Source organism: Oncorhynchus nerka, linkage group LG12 (genome assembly GCF_034236695.1).
Source record: "Oncorhynchus nerka isolate Pitt River linkage group LG12, Oner_Uvic_2.0, whole genome shotgun sequence".
Taxonomy (NCBI): Eukaryota; Metazoa; Chordata; class Actinopteri; order Salmoniformes; family Salmonidae; genus Oncorhynchus; species Oncorhynchus nerka.
Window position 1 is genome coordinate 79,167,079 of NC_088407.1, and position 18,176 is coordinate 79,185,254.

Here is an 18,176-nt window from a genome sequence, read left to right on the forward strand (position 1 = left end):
GGACAACCAGGTGAGGAATGGAGGCATAAGGGATAGGGGGCGGAAGCCTTGGCTCACTATTATCTTATTAACACCGTTTTTTCCCTGTATCAAGCTGTTTGGGATTTGAATTAGTAATTTCTTTGAAACAACATTCTAGAATTCTAATTGTTTGGGCACACCTACCCATTCAAGGGTTTTTCTTTAATTTATATCTAAACTACAAAATAACACACATGCAATCATGTAGTAACCAAAAAAGTGTTAAGCAAATCAAAATATATTTTCTATTCTATTTCAAAGTAGCCACCCTTTGCCTTGATGACAGCTTTGCACACGCTTGGCATTCTCTCTACCAGCTTCACCTGGAATGCTTTTCCAACAGTCTTGAAGGAGTTCCCAAATATGCTGAGCACTTGTTGGCTGCTTCACTCTGCGGTCCAACTCATCCCAAACCATCTCAATTGGGTTGTGGTCAGGTGATTGTGGATGCTAGGACATCTGATGCAACACCATCAGTCTCCTTCTTGGTCAAATAGCCCTTACACAGCCTGGAGTTGTTTAGTCATTGTTGGGTCACCATTGTTGGGTCACTATGAATGATAGTCCCACTAAGCGCAAACCAGATGGGATGGCATATCGCTGCAGGATGCTGTGGTAGCCATGCTGGTTAAGTGTGCCTTGAATTATAAATAAATCACTGACAGTGTCAGTGTTATTTGGCCTGCACTTTCTGAGGCTGATAACTCTAATGAACTTATCCTCTGCAGCAGAGGTAACTCTGGGTCTTCCTTTCCTCTGGCGTTGTTCATGAGAGCCAGCTTCATCATAGCGCTTGATGGTTATCGACTGCCCTTGAAGAAACTTTAAAAGTTGTGGAAATTTTCCACATTGACTGACCTTCATGTCTTAAAATAATGATGGACTGTTGTTTCTCTATGCTTATTTTAGCTGTTCTTCTCATAATATGGACTTGGTCTTATACCAAATAGGGCTATCTTCTGTATACCACCCTTACCTTGTCACAACACAACAACTGATTGGCTCAAACCCATTAAGAAGGAAAGAAATTCCACCAATTAACTTTTCTCAAGGCACACCTGTTAATTGAAATGCATTCCAGGTGACTACCTCATGAAGCTGGTTGAGAGAATGCGAAGAGAGTGTATCAAGGCAAGGGGTGGCTACTTTGAAGAATCTCAAACGTAAAACATATTTTGATTTAACACTTTTTTTGGTTACTACATGATTCCATATGTGTTATTTCATTATTCTACAATGTAGAAAATAGTAAAAATGTAAGGGGAAAACCCTTGAAAGAGTAGGTGTGTCCAAACCTTTGACTGGTACTGAGTATTAGACTTTTATGTTACTGCAAATAAAGGAACATTTTTCACTTTGTTTTCAAGACGATGCAGAATGAAAAGAAAAGTATGAATATTCCTATACTTTTAACATTGTTTGTATATCATCGCATAGTCATTAATGAGTCATTCACAATGTAAGTCAACAAATCTCTCAATGAACATAATAGAAATCCCAGGAACTTTTTCAGTCCCACTTGTTCATCAAAATCCCAAATCCTTCATCTGTGAATATTTATAGTTATGTTGTGCCCCAGTCTAAAACCTCCCCATCTGTCTGTCTCTGTCTTCAGGCACAGTGAGAGATCTAAAACATAATTGAGGGAACAACAACCTCCCCAAACATCACTCCATTGATCTAGACAGGATGTCAGACTGGAGAAGAAGAATCAGAATGAGAATCTGCCACACCGACCAAACCCTTCTATCAGGAATTAGCACGTAGAGTAATGCATGCTGTTATCAAACAGGATTTCACAGTGTGAACTCCTATTCAACATGTTTGTTACACCTTGCTGTGGGATGTCTGTTGGCAAAGTGTATATGTCATTCTGTATAAAAACTTGAAGCTGTAATTATTATGTAATGACTGATTCCCCCCGTCATGACTGCAAGGGTCAAATGTCTAAGGAATGGCTTCCTGTGCTTTCTCTCAATCTGTCTTGTTAAATACAGATCACCCTGTGTGCATCATAAATGGCAGGTGCACTACATAGGGAATAGGGTGCCATGTTGTGCACTACATAGGGAATAGTGTTCCATTTGGGATGCTACCTCTATCTGCATAAACTGTACATATTATATATGACCTTGGGAACACAGCACTGACCATAACCTGAAAACAACCTATTTTCACCATGACATGTTCCCCGGCCGTCATTGCCTTTTGTATGATTACAGATCACTTGCTAGTGTGCTTTCATTAGGGGTTTTGCATGAAGTTGCACTGTCCTGAGTCTGACTGGGTGTACTGTAGGTTGGTAGGTACCATGTTATCCCAGCTCTTTGTGGGTTTATCAGTGCTTCTCAACCTGCGGTCCCCAGGCCAGCACTGGTCCTTGGGGTGTTGCTGATTGGTCCCTCAGATAGTGAGTGGACACTGATTTAGTCAGTTCTCAAGTGTTAGATTAAAACTAAGTGATCTTCAAAGGAGGAAGGACTATAGCTGGTCCTTGCCGGTCCCTGGTACACAAAAGGTTGAGAAACACTTGGTTACGATGACTGCTGGGATTTGTAGTCATGTATCTTGTCATGCCTCAGAATTCACATTGATTATATCCCAAATGGCACCCTATTCCCTATATGGTGCACTACTTTTGACCAGTGCCCATAGGGCTCCGGTGAAAAGTAGTGCACAATATAAGGAATAGGGTGCCATTTATGGGACGTAACCATTGAGTCGCATAATGCTGCTACTATGTGCTCACTCTGCCGCGAGACACCCTTTTGCAAAAATATGAGGGTTGTTTGGTCGTAGGGAGGGAGCCTATGGGGGCTGTTGTTTATTTTAATCAGGGAAATGTCCCGTTGTTAGAATCGGATTAATTCTTCTCATAGTTAATATTTTATAGAAAAAAAACAAAGTGAGAGAAGCTACTAAATGTATTTTAAAGTGCATTTAAAACTCTACATGGTGTCTCGTCCCTCATCCACTAAACTAGTCACTCAGTAGTGACCGTATTTATTGACCACATAAAGCAAAGCGAGGGAGAGGAACTCAGGACATTAGTTTTAAATGAATATTATATTGTGATCTTTCGTTACAACATACTCACCTGTACATAGGTGACGACAGGAGGCCGACACAGAAAAGTTGTGCACAGATAAGACTAGTTTTGATGGCTTAAAAGAAACGAGGACTGGAACATGTTCATGTGACTTGATAGATAGGAGTTTGGGAACTGTAGCGGTAGATGGAATGCAGTGGTGACTCTCAAATGGCACCCTATTCCCGACATAGTGCACTACTTTTGACCAGAGCCATCAGCCCAGTGGGTCAAGAATAGTGCACTATATAGCCAATGGGGCGCAATTTGGGTCACATATTCAAAATGTGTGGTTAACTAATAGTCAGTAGGCTAGGCCCTAATGGGCTCCAGACCTGCTTGTTTAGGGGTCAGTTGCTGTGTAATCATTAAAGAGTCTGGAGGGAGCAGACAGCAACCCTGCGTCTCAATAATATGGCCTTTCTCCTGCAGTTAAAAGCATTGGATTGGTCTGAGCATGTGCTAGACTGCTATATTTCTTAAAATGGACATATTATTGGGACACACAGCAAGAAGGGTTAACCAGATGGCAGAAATGACAGATTATTGGGAGACAGGGCAAGAGGGATTGACCAGACAGCTGGAAGGACAGATCATTAGGAGACAGGGCAAGAGGGATTGACCAGACAGCTGGAAGGACAGATCATTAGGAGACAAGGCATGAGAGGTTAACCAGACAGCTGGAAGGACAGATCATTAGGAGACAAGGCAAGAGGGGTTAACCAGAGAGCTGGAAGGACAGATCATTAGGAGACAGGGCAAGAGGGGTTGACCAGACAGCTGGAAGGACAGATCATTAGGAGACAAGGCAAGAGGGGTTAACCAGACAGCTGGAAGGACAGATCATTAGGAGACAGGGCAAGAGGGGTTGACCAGACAGCTGGAAGGACAGATCATTAGGAGACAGGGCAAGAGGGGTTGACCAGACAGCTGGAAGGACAGATCATTAGGAGACAAGGCAAGAGGGGTTAACCAGACAGCTGGAAGGACAGATCATTAGGAGACAGGGCAAGAGGGTTAACCAGACAGCTGGAAGGACAGATCATTAGGAGACAGGGCAAGAGGGGTTAACCAGACAGCTGGAAGGACAGATCATTAGGAGACAAGGCAAGAGGGGTTAACCAGACAGCTGGAAGGACAGATCATTAGGAGACAGGGCAAGAGGGGTTAACCAGACAGCTGGAAGGACAGATCATTAGGAGACAGGGAAAGAGGGGTTAACCAGACAGCTGGAAGGACAGATCATTAGGAGACAAGGCAAGAGGGGTTAACCAGACAGCTGGAAGGACAGATCATTAGGAGACAGGGCAAGAGGGGTTAACCAGACAGCTGGAAGGACAGATCATTAGGAGACAGGGCAAGAGGGGTTAACCAGACAGCTGGAAGGACAGATCATTAGGAGACAAGGCATGAGAGGTTAACCAGACAGCTGGAAGGACAGATCATTAGGAGACAAGGCAAGAGGGGTTAACCAGAGAGCTGGAAGGACAGATCATTAGGAGACAGGGCAAGAGGGGTTGACCAGACAGCTGGAAGGACAGATCATTAGGAGACAAGGCAAGAGGGGTTAACCAGACAGCTGGAAGGACAGATCATTAGGAGACAGGGCAAGAGGGGTTGACCAGACAGCTGGAAGGACAGATCATTAGGAGACAGGGCAAGAGGGGTTGACCAGACAGCTGGAAGGACAGATCATTAGGAGACAAGGCAAGAGGGGTTAACCAGACAGCTGGAAGGACAGATCATTAGGAGACAGGGCAAGAGGGGTTAACCAGACAGCTGGAAGGACAGATCATTAGGAGACAAGGCAAGAGGGGTTAACCAGACAGCTGGAAGGACAGATCATTAGGAGACAGGGCAAGAGGGGTTAACCAGACAGCTGGAAGGACAGATCATTAGGAGACAGGGAAAGAGGGGTTAACCAGACAGCTGGAAGGACAGATCATTAGGAGACAAGGCAAGAGGGGTTAACCAGACAGCTGGAAGGACAGATCATTAGGAGACAGGGCAAGAGGGGTTAACCAGACAGCTGGAAGGACAGATCATTAGGAGACAGGGCAAGAGGGGTTAACCAGACAGCTGGAAGGACAGATCATTAGGAGACAGGGCAAGAGGGGTTAACCAGACAGCTGGAAGGACAGATCATTAGGAGACAGGGCAAGAGGGGTTAACCAGACAGCTGGAAGGACAGATCATTAGGAGACAGGGCAAGAGGGGTTAACCAGACAGCTGGAAGGACAGATCATTAGGAGACAGGGCAAGAGGGGTTAACCAGACAGCTGGAAGGACAGATCATTAGGAGACAGGGCAAGAGGGGTTAACCAGACAGCTGGAAGGACAGATCATTAGGAGACAGGGCAAGAGGGGTTAACCAGACGGAAAGTCTGGTTTTGGTTTAGAATATTGAATGATTTAGAGCAGAGAACAGATGTGGGATAAGAGCAGGAAACTGAATCAGGAGGATATCAGATACAATAAAACACTCTTCTGATCGACGGACATTTCTGTTGTTCGGGGTTTGCATGTATCTCTGAAATGAATAACTAGATAATAAATGTTAGGTTTAGCAATGTGACACGATAAAGGGCCAGACGGAGAAGAGTAGGGTTTGGTTCACGTCGTGTTATTACATAATAATAACATGTTTACGCTAAATTGAAACACTGGTTAAGTAATGAACTGTACTGAAGTTGTACTTGAACATTTAGCATTGAGATAATGTGTAAAGTACAGTCAGCTATCCTTTAAATGAAGTACAAGGCCTTATCAACCTACTACACTGTGTCCAGGAATAGAAGAACGAAGAAGTGGATTCTAACTATCCATTGTTCTAAATGTGATGTTTTTATTTGGTTACTTATTTTACGTGATCTTATCATTCTGGGTGTTATTTTAGTTTGCAAGCGAATTAAATCATTGATAAAGTAGAATAATATTGAAGACATCAAAACTATGAAATGAAAAGTGTTAAACAAATCAGAATAGATTTTAATATTTGAGATTCTTCAAAATAGCCACCCCTTGCCTTGATGACAGCTTGCACACGCTTGGCATTCTCTCAACCAGCTTCATGACGTAGTCACCTGGAATGCATTTCAATTAACAGGTGTGCCTTGTTAAAAGATCATTTGTGGAATTTCTTTCCTTAATGCATTTGAACCAATCAGTTGTGTTGTGACAAGGTAGGGGTGGTATACAGAAGATAACCCTATTTGGTAAAAGACCAAGTCCATATTATGGCAAAAACAGCTTAAATAAGCAAAGAGAAATGACAGTTCATCGTTACTTTAAGACATGAATGTCAGTCAATGTGAAACATTTCAAGAAATGTGAAAGTTTCTTCAAGTGCAGTCGCAAAAACCATCAAGCACTATGATGAAACTGGCTCTCAGGTGAACCGCCACAGGAAAGACCCAGAGTTACCGCTGTTGCAGAGAATAAGTCCGTTAAAGTTAACTGCACTTCAGATTGCAGCCAAAATAAATGTTTCAAAGAGTTCAAGCAATAGACACATCTCAACATCAACTGTTCAGAGGGGACTGTGAATCAGGCCTTCATGTTCAAATTGCTGCAACAAAGAAACCACTACTAAAGGACAGCAATAATAAGAAGAGACTTGCTTGGGTCAAGAAACATGAGCAATGGACATTAGACTGGTGGAAATCTGTCCTCTGGTCTGGTAAGTCCGAATTTGAGATTTTTGGTTCCAACCTCCGTGGCTTTGTGAGACGCAGAGTAGGTGAACAGATGATCTCCGCATGCGTGGTTCCCACCATGAAGTATGGAGGAGGTGTGGGGGTGCTTTGCTGGTGACACTGTCAGTGATTTATTTATAATTCAAGGCACACTTTAACCAGCATAGCTACCACAGCATTCTTCAGCGATACACCATCCCATCTGGTTTGCGCTTAGTGGGAATATAATTTATTTTTCAACAGGACAATGACCCAGCACACCTCCAGGCTGTGTAAGGGCTATTCGACCAAGAAGGAGAGTGATGGTGCTGCATCAGATGACGTAGCATCCACAAACACCTGTGTGTGCACAGCTGTCATCAAGGCAAAGGGTGGCTACTTTGAAGAATCTCAAATATATTTTCATTTAACACTTTTTTGGTTACTACATGATTCTATATGTGTTATTTTATAGATTTGATGACTTCACTATTATCCTACAATGTAGAAAATAATAAAAATGAAGAAAAACCCTTGAATGAGTAGGTGTGTCCAAGCCTTTGACTGGTACTGTATATTCAAGATCTAAGGAAAGTGCTGAGATAAAACCTTCTGAAAAGCCAGTTATTGTTTTCCCTCTTCACTCCGCTCACAGATAGGAATATTATGATTTGACTTTGTGCCTACTGCCTAGATGTTCTGTATAAAGTGCTGAATAAAGTCAAAACCCATTCATGCAGATATAAGAACATCAATCAGCCTTTTAAGTAGGAGTTTTAGTCTCAGTCAGTTACCTTGTGGAAAAATAGGATTTATTTATTGTTGTTCAGGAGGAAAAGTAGAGTATTTTTGTTCAGCCTTTACATTTGTGCCAAAAATGCAGACTTTGTGTGTCATTATACAGATATAACTACATTCCATATGTTGTTGTTGTTGATGTCCATATTTTGCATGATAAAATCCCGGCCATACATTTACTTGGTCTTCCTTAAAATGTAGAACCCCCAACCGTTCTAGAACCAGTAACAGTTCTTGAGCTACAAACTGTTCTAGAGCTACCAACAGTTCTAGAGCTACAAACTGTTCTAGAGCTACCAACAGTTCTAGAACTACAAATTGTTATTGAGCTACCAACAGTTCTAGACCTACAAATTATTCTAGAGCTACAAACTGTTCTAGAGCTACCAACTGTTCTAGAGCTACCAACAGTTCTAGAACTACAAACTGTTCTTGAGCTACCAACAGTTCTAGAGCTACAAATAGTTCTAGAGCTATCAAAAGTTCTACAGCTACAAACTGTTCTAGAGCTACCAACAGTTATAGTTACAAACTGTTCTAGAGCTACAGTACCACTCGTTCAAGAACTCCCAACCATTCTAGAATGATTTCCTTCTAGCCAACAGAGTCAAAAGAAAGGTACATACTGCACATTATGATTGTTTTATTGTTTGCAGAGAGAAAATGACCAAAAATGGCAAAATGACAAACCATAAGCTTCCCGAAATGTTATTTATCTTTCTATGTGTTATATACTGATATGCTTCTGGTATTCATTTGTTTCTCATGTTCATTTTAAAAACATGGTTTTATGTCACATGACCACTGTCTTTTGTAAATACAATGAATCAATTGTGAAATGTATTAAAATATTTAAAAACTTGATATGCTTTGATGTGATGTGATGCCTTTTTTCCAAACAGTATTTAGTCTGTTATCGTTTGAACTTCAGACAGTGCCTTCAGAAAGTTTTCATACCCCTTGACTTATTCGACCTTTGGCGGCAATTTCAGCATTGAGTCGTCTTGGGTATGTCTGTATCAGCTTTGCACATCTGGATTTGGGGATATTCTCCCATTCTTACTTGCATATTTTCTCAAGTTAGAAGGAGCGGTTGTGAAAAGCAATCTTTTTTTAAACATTTTTTTTTATTTCACTTTTACTATACTAAGTAATTACAATATAGCAATTAGACACTGGAATGGTAGATGTGCAGAAGATGAATGTGCAAATAGAGATACCTGGTGTGCAAAGGAGCAAGATAAATAAATACAGTATGGGGATGAGGTAGTTGGATGGGCTGTTTACAGATGGGCTATGTACAGGTGCAGTGATTTGTGAGCTGCTCTGACAATCTTCAAGTCTTTCCTAAGGTTTTCAAAGGGATTCAGGTCTGGGCTTTGGCTGGGCCACTCAATGACTATCATATTCTTGTTCTGAAGCCATTCCAACGTTGCTTTGGCTGTATGCTTGGGGTCATTGTCCTGTTGGAATGTAACTCTTCCCACCAGTCTAAGGTCGTTTTCACTCTGAAGCAGGTTCTCATCATGGATTTGCCTGTATTTGGCTCCATTCATTGTTCCCTCTGTCCTTACCAGTATTCCAGTCCCTGCTGATGGAAAGCATCCCCATAGCATGATGCTGCCACCACCATGCTTCACAGTAGGGATGGTGTTAGACAGGTGATGAGCTGTGCCTGGTTTTCTCCAGACATAACACTTTCCAAAGCGTTCAATTTTTGTTTCAGCAGACAACATAATCTTTTGCCTTCTGATCACAAAGTCTTTCATGTAAACTTTTTGCTAACTCTAGGCGTGCTGTTGTGCATTTTTTGCCGGAGTGGCTTCAGTCTGGCCACTCTCCCATGAAGCCCAGATTGGTGAAGTGCTGTAGAGACTGTTGTCCTTCTGGCAGGTTCTCCCATCTCAGCCAAGGAACTCTGTAGTTCTGTCAGAGTGGTCATTGGGTTCTGGGTCACCTCCCTGACCAAGGTCCTTCTTGCCCTGTGGTTCAGTTTGGTCGGATGGGCAGCTCTAAGCAGAGTCTGGGAAGTTCCATATTTTTTCCATCTCCCGAAGATGTGTTGTGCACTGTGCTCTTGGAAACTTTCAACACTAGAAATAGTTTTCTACCCTCCCCCAGATATATGCCATCACCATTCTATCTCAGAGATCTACAGACGGGTCCTTGGACTTCATTATATAGTTTCTGCTCTGACATGCACTGTCAACTGTATATAGACAGGTGTGTTTCTTTCTAAAAACATGTCCAAATGGCCACAGGTGGATTCCAATCTAGTTGTAGTGACATCTCAAGGAGGATCAAAGGACTACGAAAAAGTAGACACTCAACACTGTAAGTCGTTCTAGATAAGAGTGTCTGTTAAATTAATCAGATGTCAATTAAATAGGATGCACCTGAGCTCAATTTGGAGTGTCATAGTAAAGGGCTGTGAATATTTATGTAGATGAAGTAATGATGTGCTTTCTGAAGGCACTGTGTGTACTGTCCTGTTGAATATGGCCTTGAAAGAAATGTGACTGTCATAACTTTACAGTTTAGGGGCACCCGAGTGGCGCAGTGGTCTACGGCACTGCATCTCAGTGCTAGAGTTATCACTTCAGACCCTGGTTCGATCCAGGCTCTATCACAACCGGCCGTGATTCGGAGTCCCACAGGGTGGCGCACAATTTGCCCAGCGTCGGTTAGGGTTTTGTCAGGGTAGGCCGTCATTGTAAATAAGAATTTGTGTTACATTTTTTTAATTATATACATATATATATAAAATAACCACTGAGTGGTTATTTTTTCTGGGAAACAACTCCCTGCTATCGGATAAGATTGCCATTGGCCCGCAGGGAGTCATATATCCTCCAATCACAAATAATATCTCCTGATGTTTGCATAACTGTAATCATAACTATGACCCTGTGTTTTAGACTATCATGTCGCATGACCTAGATTTTAACCTCTATTTTTTAGCCTTTTCCAGAAATGAGAATTACACCAAAAATGTAAGCAATTGTCTGTGTATGGTGCTGGATCATCTGCCATAAAAAGAAAAGGGGACATTTTTTATGAATAATATTTATATAAAGGTTCAAATCCAGGTCATGTCAAATGATTGTCCAAAACACAGGGCCCTAATCATACCAGGCAAATAATATGTTTGTGTGCTTGTGTATGTGCATTGTCCTTCCGTCCGTCCGTCCGTCCACCCATCTGTCTGTGTGAGGGTCAGTGAGAGCAGCCCCAGACACAGCTCCTGCTCTCCTCTCCTTCTGCTCTCCCTCATTCTCTCTCTCTCTCCCTCTTCCTCTTTGTTGGGTTGTGTCATCATGCTTCTGTCCTTGACTGAACCTGACCACGCGAGAGGGACAGAGAGATTCAGTCTACTCTACAGACAAGAGAGGGACAGAGCGATTCAGTCTACTCTACAGACAAGAGAGGGACAGAGCGATTCAGTCTACTCTACAGACAAGAGAGGGACAGAGATTCAGTCTACTCTACAGACAAGAGAGGGACAGAGCGATTCAGTCTACTCTACAGACAAGAGGGACAGAGAGATTCAGTCTACTCTACAGACAAGAGAGGGACAGAGATTCAGTCTACTCTACAGACAAGAGAGGTACTGAGAGATTCAGTCTGCTCTACAGACAATAGAGGTACTGAGAGATTCAGTCTATTCTACAGACAAGAGAGAGACAGAGATTCAGTCTACTCTACAGACAAGAGAGGGACTGAGAGATTCAGTCTACTCTACAGACAAGAGAGGGACAGAGATTCAGTCTACTCTACAGACAAGAGAGGGACAGAGATTCAGTCTGCTCTACAGACAAGAGAGAGACAGAGATTCAGTCTACTCTACAGACAAGAGAGGGACAGAGATTCAGTCTACTCTACAGACAAGAGAGGGACAGAGATTCAGTCTACTCTACAGACAAGAGAGGGACAGAGATTCAGTCTACTCTACAGACAAGAGAGGGACAGAGAGATTCAGTCTACTCTACAGACAAGAGAAAGACCTGGCTCTCAAGAGAAAACAGGCAATGTGCACACTGCCCACACAATGAGGTGGAAACTGAGCTGCACTTCCTAACCTCCTGCCAAATGTATGACCATATTAGAGACACATATTCCCCTCAGATTACACAGATCCATAAAAAATTCCAAAAACAAATCCCATTTTGATAAACTCCTATATCTACTGGGTGAAATACCTTGCTGTGTGCAAACACACCAGCAAGGTGTGTGTCCTGTTGCCACAAGAAAAGGACAACCAGTGCCTTTCTAATCGACCTGGCCCGGGTATCCTGGAAGGACATTGACCTCATCCCGTCAGTTGAGGATGCCTGGTCATTCTTTAAAAGTAACTTCCTCACCATTTTAGATAAGCATGCTCCGTTCAAAAAATGCAGAACTAAGAACATATATAGCCCTTGGTTCACTCCAGACCTGACTGCCCTCGACCAGCACAAAAACATCCTGTGGCGGACTGCAATAGCATCGAATAGTCCCCGCGATATGCAACTGTTCAGGGAAGTCAGGAACCAATGCACGCAGTCAGTCAGGAAAGCTAAGGCCAGCTTCTTCAGGCAGAAGTTTGCATCCTGTAGCTCCAACTCCAAAAAGTTCTGGGACACTGTGAAGTCCATGGAGAACAAGAGCACCTCCTCCCAGCTGCCCACTGCACTGAGGCTAGGTAACACGGTCACCACCGATAAATCCATGATTATCGAAAACTTCAACAAACATTTCTCAACGGCTGGCCATGCCTTCCGCCTGGCTACTCCAACCTCGGCCAACAGCTCCGCCCCCCCCCGCAGCTACTCACCCAAGCCTCTCCAGCTTCTCCTTTCCCAAATCCAGATAGCAGATGTTCTGAAAGAGCTGCAAAACCTGGACCCGTACAAATCAGCTGGGCTTGACAATCTGGACCCTCTATTTCTGAAACTATCCGCCGCCATTGTCGCAACCCCTATTACCAGCCTGTTCAACCTCTCTTTCATATCGTCTGAGATCCCCAAGGACTGGAAAGCTCCCGCAGTTATCCCCCTCTTCAAAGGGGGAGACACCCTGGACCCAAACTGTTACAGACCTATATCCATCCTGCCCTGCCTATCTAAGGTCTTCGAAAGCCAAGTCAACAAACAGGTCACTGACCATCTCGAATCCCACCGTACCTTCTCCGCTGTGCAATCTGGTTTCCGAGCCGGTCACGGATGCACCTCAGCCACGCTCAAGGTACTAAATGATATCATAACCGCCATCGATAAAAGACAGTACTGTGCAGCCGTCTTCATCGACCTTGCCAAGGCTTTCGACTCGGTCAATCACCATATTCTTATCGGCAGACTCTTTCTTGCCTGGTTCACCAATTACTTTGCAGACAGAGTTCAGTGTGTCAAATCGGAGGGCATGCTGTCCGGTCCTCTGGAAGTCTCTATGGGGGTGCCACAGGGTTCAATCCTCGGGCCGACTCTTTTTTCTGTATATATCAATGATGTCGCTCTGAATAAGAGCGTCTGCTAAATGACTTAAATGTAAATGTAATGTTGCTCTTGCTGCGGGCGATTCCCTGATCCACCTCTACGCAGACGACACCATTCTATATACTTCCGGCCCGTCCTTGGACACTGTGCTATCTAACCTCCAAACGAGCTTCAATGCCATACAACACTCCTTCGGTAGCCTCCAACTGCTCTTAAACGCTAGTAAAACCAAATGCATGCTTTTCAACCGTTCGCTGCCTGCACCCGCACGCCTGACCAGCATCACCACCCTGCATGGTTCCAACCTTGAATATGTGGACATCTATAAGTACCTAGGTGTCTGGCTAGACTGTAAACTCTCCTTCCAGACTCATATCAAACATCTCCAATCGAAAATCAAATCAAGAGTCGGCTTTCTATTCAAAGCCTCCTTCACCTCCTTCACTCACGCCGCCAAACTTACCCTAGTAAAAATGACTATCCTACCGATCCTCGACTTTGGCGATGTCATCTACAAAATTGCTTCCAACACTCTACTCAGCAATCTGGATGCAGTTTATCACAGTGCCATCCGTTTTGTCACTAAAGCACCTTATACTACCCACCACTGCGACTTGTACGCTCTAGTCGGCTGGCCCTCGCTACATATTCGTCGCCAGACCCACTGGCTCCAGGTCATCTACAAGTCCATGCTAGGTAAAGCTCCGCCTTATCTCAGTTCACTGGTCACGATGGCAACACCCATCCATAGCACGCGCTCCATCAGGTGTATCTCACTGGTCATCCCTAAAGCCAACACCTCATTTGGCCGCCTTTCGTTCCAGTTCTCTGCTGCCTGTGACTGGAACGAATTGCAAAAATCGCTGAAGTTGGAGACTTTTATCTCCCTCACCAACTTCAAACATCTGCTATCTGAGCAGCTAACCGATCGCTGCAGCTGTACATAGTCTATCGGCAAATAGCCCACCCATTTTTACCTACCTCATCCCCATACTGTTTTTATTAATTTACTTTTCTGCTCTTTTGCACACCAATAGCTCTACCTGTACATGACCATCTGATCATTTATCACTCCAGTGTTAATCTGCAAAATTGTAATTATTCGCCTACCTCATGCCTTTTGCACACAATGTATATAGACTCCCCTTTTTTTTTCTTCCTATTGTGTTATTGACTTGTTAATAGTTTACTCCATGTGTAACTCTGTGTTGTCTGCTCACACTGCTATGCTTTATCTTGGCCAGGTCGCAGTTGCAAATGAAAACTTGTTCTCAACTAGCCTACCTGGTTAAATAAAGGTGAAATAAAAGAAAATAAAGAAAAAAAGAAAAAACAGCATTGTAAATACAACCTTTATTTATGTTTATTTATTTTCCTTTTTGTATTTGAACTATTTGCACGTCGTTACAACACCGTATAGATACATAATATGACATTTGACCAGAGAGAGACCGAAAGATTCAGTCTACAGACGAGAGAGAGACAGAGAGTCAGTCTACTCTCTGTCTCTACAGACGTGTGGTGTCATGTGATGTGAAGAGCTCCTGGCTCCAGCCATGCTTCAAGCTCACTGAACCACATCAGCCTGCCCCCCTCTCTCTGGATCTCTCTCTCTTTTCCTCCCTCCCTCCCTCCCACTCGCTGCCTCTCCCCGTCTCCCTCTCTCCACCCCCTCTTCCCTCACTCTCCCTTTCTCTCACTCGTTCTGCCTCTTTTTCTCACTCCCCTCTCTTTCTCTGTCTCTCACCCCTCCCTCCCTCGATCTCTCTCTCCCTCCCCCTCCTTCTCTCGCTCTCCCTCCCTCCCCTTTCTCCCTCCCTGTCTCCCCTCCCTCTCTATCCCTGTCTCCCTTCCCCTCTCTCCGCCTCCTCTCCTTCCCTCTCCCTCTCTCCCCCTTCCCCCTCCCATCCCTCCTCCCTCTTAAATATCTGTAGCCTGTCTGATCCCCAGGGTTTTGTTCTGTTTGTGCTTGTAAGAGCCTCTAGAGCCTCTGGCACTATACTCCTGACAATGACATACTCTGAAGCAGCAGGCAGGACGTACACAAAATATACAAAAGTATGTGGACTCCCCTTCAAATGAGTGGATTCGGCTATTTCAGCCACACCCGTTGCTGACAGGTGTATAAAATCTAGCACACAGCCATGCAATCTCCATAGACAAACATTGGCAGTAGAATGGCCTTACTGAAGAGCTCAGTGACTTTCAACATGGAACCGTTATAGGATACCACCTTTCCAACAAGTCAGTTTGTCAAATTTCTGCCCTGCTAGAGCTGCCCCGGTCAACTGTAAGTGTTGTTATTGTGACGTGGAAACGTTGAGTGCTGAAGTGTCGGTTGCAACACTCACTACTGTGTTCCAAACTGCCTCTGGAAGCAACGCCAGCACAATAACTGTTTGTAGGGAGCTTCATGAAATGGGTATCCATGGCCGAGTAGCCGCACACAAGCCTAACATGCTGATCACACCACTCGCGCATGTGCCAATGCGCGCATGTTGATTTTGTCCATCCGTACCAGACTCGATCCAGGACACGCAGGTTTAAATATCAAAATGAACTCTGAACCAACTTTATTAATTTGGGGACAGGTCGAAAAGCATTAAATATTTATGACAATATAGCTAGCTTGCTTGCTGTTGCTAGCTAATTTGTCCTGGGATACAAACATTGGGTTGTTATTTTACCTGAAATGCACAAGGTCCTCTACTCTGACAATGAATCCACAGATAAAAGTGTAAACCTCTTTCTCCCCTCTCTCTCCAGATGAAATCTCGCGTCTTATGACGGCCGGCCGCCCAACAACCTGCCCGCTTGACCCTATCCCCTCCTCTCTTCTCCAGACCATTTCCGGAGACCTTCTCCCTTACCTCACCTCGCTCATCAACTCATCCCTGACTGCTGGCTACGTCCCTTCCGTCTTCAAGAGAGCGAGAGTTGCACCCCTTCTGAAAAAACCTACACTCGATCCCTCCGATGTCAACAACTACAGACCAGTATCCCTTCTTTCTTTTCTCTCCAAAACCCTTGAACGTGCCGTCCTTGGCCAGCTCTCCCGCTATCTCTCTCAGAATGACCTTCTTGATCCAAATCAGTCAGGTTTCAAGACTAGTCATTCAACTGAGACTGCTCTTCTCTGTATCACGGAGGCGCTCCGCACTGCTAAAGCTAACTCTCTCTCCTCTGCTCTCATCCTTCTAGACCTATCGGCTGCCTTCGATACTGTGAACCATCAGATCCTCCTCTCCACCCTCTCCGAGTTGGGCATCTCCGGCGCGGCCCACGCTTGGATTGCGTCCTACCTGACAGGTCGTTCCTACCAGGTGGCGTGGCGAGAATCCGTCTCCTCACCACGGGCTCTCACCACTGGTGTCCCCCAGGGCTCTGTTCTAGGCCCTCTCCTATTCTCGCTATACACCAAGTCACTTGGCTCTGTCATAACCTCACATGGTCTCTCCTATCATTGCTATGCAGACGACACACAATTAATCTTCTCCTTTCCCCCTTCTGATGACCAGGTGGCGAATCGCATCTTTGCATGTCTGGCAGACATATCAGTGTGGATGACGGATCACCACCTCAAGCTGAACCTCGGCAAGACGGAGCTGCTCTTCCTCCCGGGGAAGGACGGCCCGTTCCATGATCTCGCCATCACGGTTGACAACTCCACTGTGTCCTCCTCCCAGAGCGCTAAGAACCTCGGCGTGATCCTGGACAACACCCTGTCGTTCTCAACTAACATCAAGGCGGTGGCCCGTTCCTGTAGGTTCATGCTCTACAACATCCGCAGAGTACGACCCTGCCTCACACAGGAAGCGGCGCAGGTCCTAATCCAGGCACTTGTCATCTCCCGTCTGGATTACTGCAACTCGCTGTTGGCTGGGCTCCCTGTCTGTGCCATTAAACCCCTACAACTCATCCAGAACGCCGCAGCCCGTCTATTGTTCAACCTTCCCAAGTTCTCTCACGTCACCCCGCTCCTCCGCTCTCTCCACTGGCTTCCAGTTGAAGCTCGCATCCGCTACAAGACCATGGTGCTTGCCTACGGAGCTGTGAGGGGAACGGCACCTCAGTACCTCCAGGCTCTGATCAGGCCCTACACCCAAACAAGGGCACTGCGTTCATCCACCTCTGGCCTGCTCGCCTCCCTACCACTGAGGAAGTACAGTTCCCGCTCAGCCCAGTCAAAACTGTTCGCTGCTCTGGCCCCCCAATGGTGGAACAAACTCCCTCACGACGCCAGGACAGCGGAGTCAATCACCACCTTCCGGAGACACCTGAAACCCCACCTCTTTAAGGAATACCTAGGATAGGATAAAGTAATCCTTCTCACCCCCCCTTAAAAGATTTAGATGCACTATTGTAAAGTGGCTGCTCCACTGGATGTCATAAGGTGAATGCACCAATTTGTAAGTCGCTCTGGATAAGAGCGTCTGCTAAATGACTTAAATGTAAATGTAAATGTAAAGTTTGTTTCTCGTAACCTCTCCTACTTCAGGCTTCTTCTTCTTCTTTGGACTTTATATGGCGGTTGGCAACCAACTTTAAGGTGCATTACCACCACCAACTGGACTGGAGTGTGGACCTCAGTTCATCTTTCAATCACCACGTGGGTATATGCTTCTAAAAACTAATGAGGTGATGGGAGAGGCGGGACTTGCAGCGTGTCAAGCGTCACAAATACAACCAAGTTCTATTTTAGCGCCTGGCTAGGCAGACGCGCGCGAGCAGTGTGGGTGAAATGGTTGAATAACGTGTATGTGTACATTTATTTTGCGATGCTTGCGCAAGCGACGTGGGCAGTGTGGTCAGCATGTTAGATCACCATGCTCAATGCCAAGCGTCAGCTGGAGTGGTGTAAAGCTCGCTGCCATTGGACTTTGGAGCAATGGAAATGCGTTTTCTGGAGTTATGAATCACGCTTCACCATCTGGCAGTCCAACGGACAAATCTGGGTTTGGCGGATGCCAGGAGAATGCTACCTGCCCGAATGCATAGTGCCAACTGTAACGTTTGGTGGAGGAGGAATAATGGTATGGGCTGTTTTTTATGGTTCGGGCCCCTTAGTTCCAGTGAAGGGAAATCTTAACGCTACAGCATACATCCTATATCATTCTGTGCGTC

The 18,176-nt window shown here is 44.9% G+C and overlaps 1 protein-coding gene across 6 annotated transcripts in view; it reads left to right on the forward strand.

The window, feature by feature from the left end:
• Positions 1–8,445, forward strand: part of LOC115138739 (dystrobrevin beta-like) — a 62,433-nt gene extending 53,988 nt beyond the window's left edge. For all 6 annotated transcript variants that reach the window (XM_065025826.1, XM_065025825.1, XM_065025829.1 and 3 more), the window contains one exon: positions 1,637–8,445. In XM_065025826.1, coding sequence (XP_064881898.1) covers positions 1,637–1,645 — 9 coding nt within the window. In that variant the 3' untranslated portion in view covers positions 1,646–8,445. The remainder of the gene's footprint in view (positions 1–1,636) is intronic.
• The last annotated feature ends 9,731 nt before the right edge of the window (positions 8,446–18,176 follow it).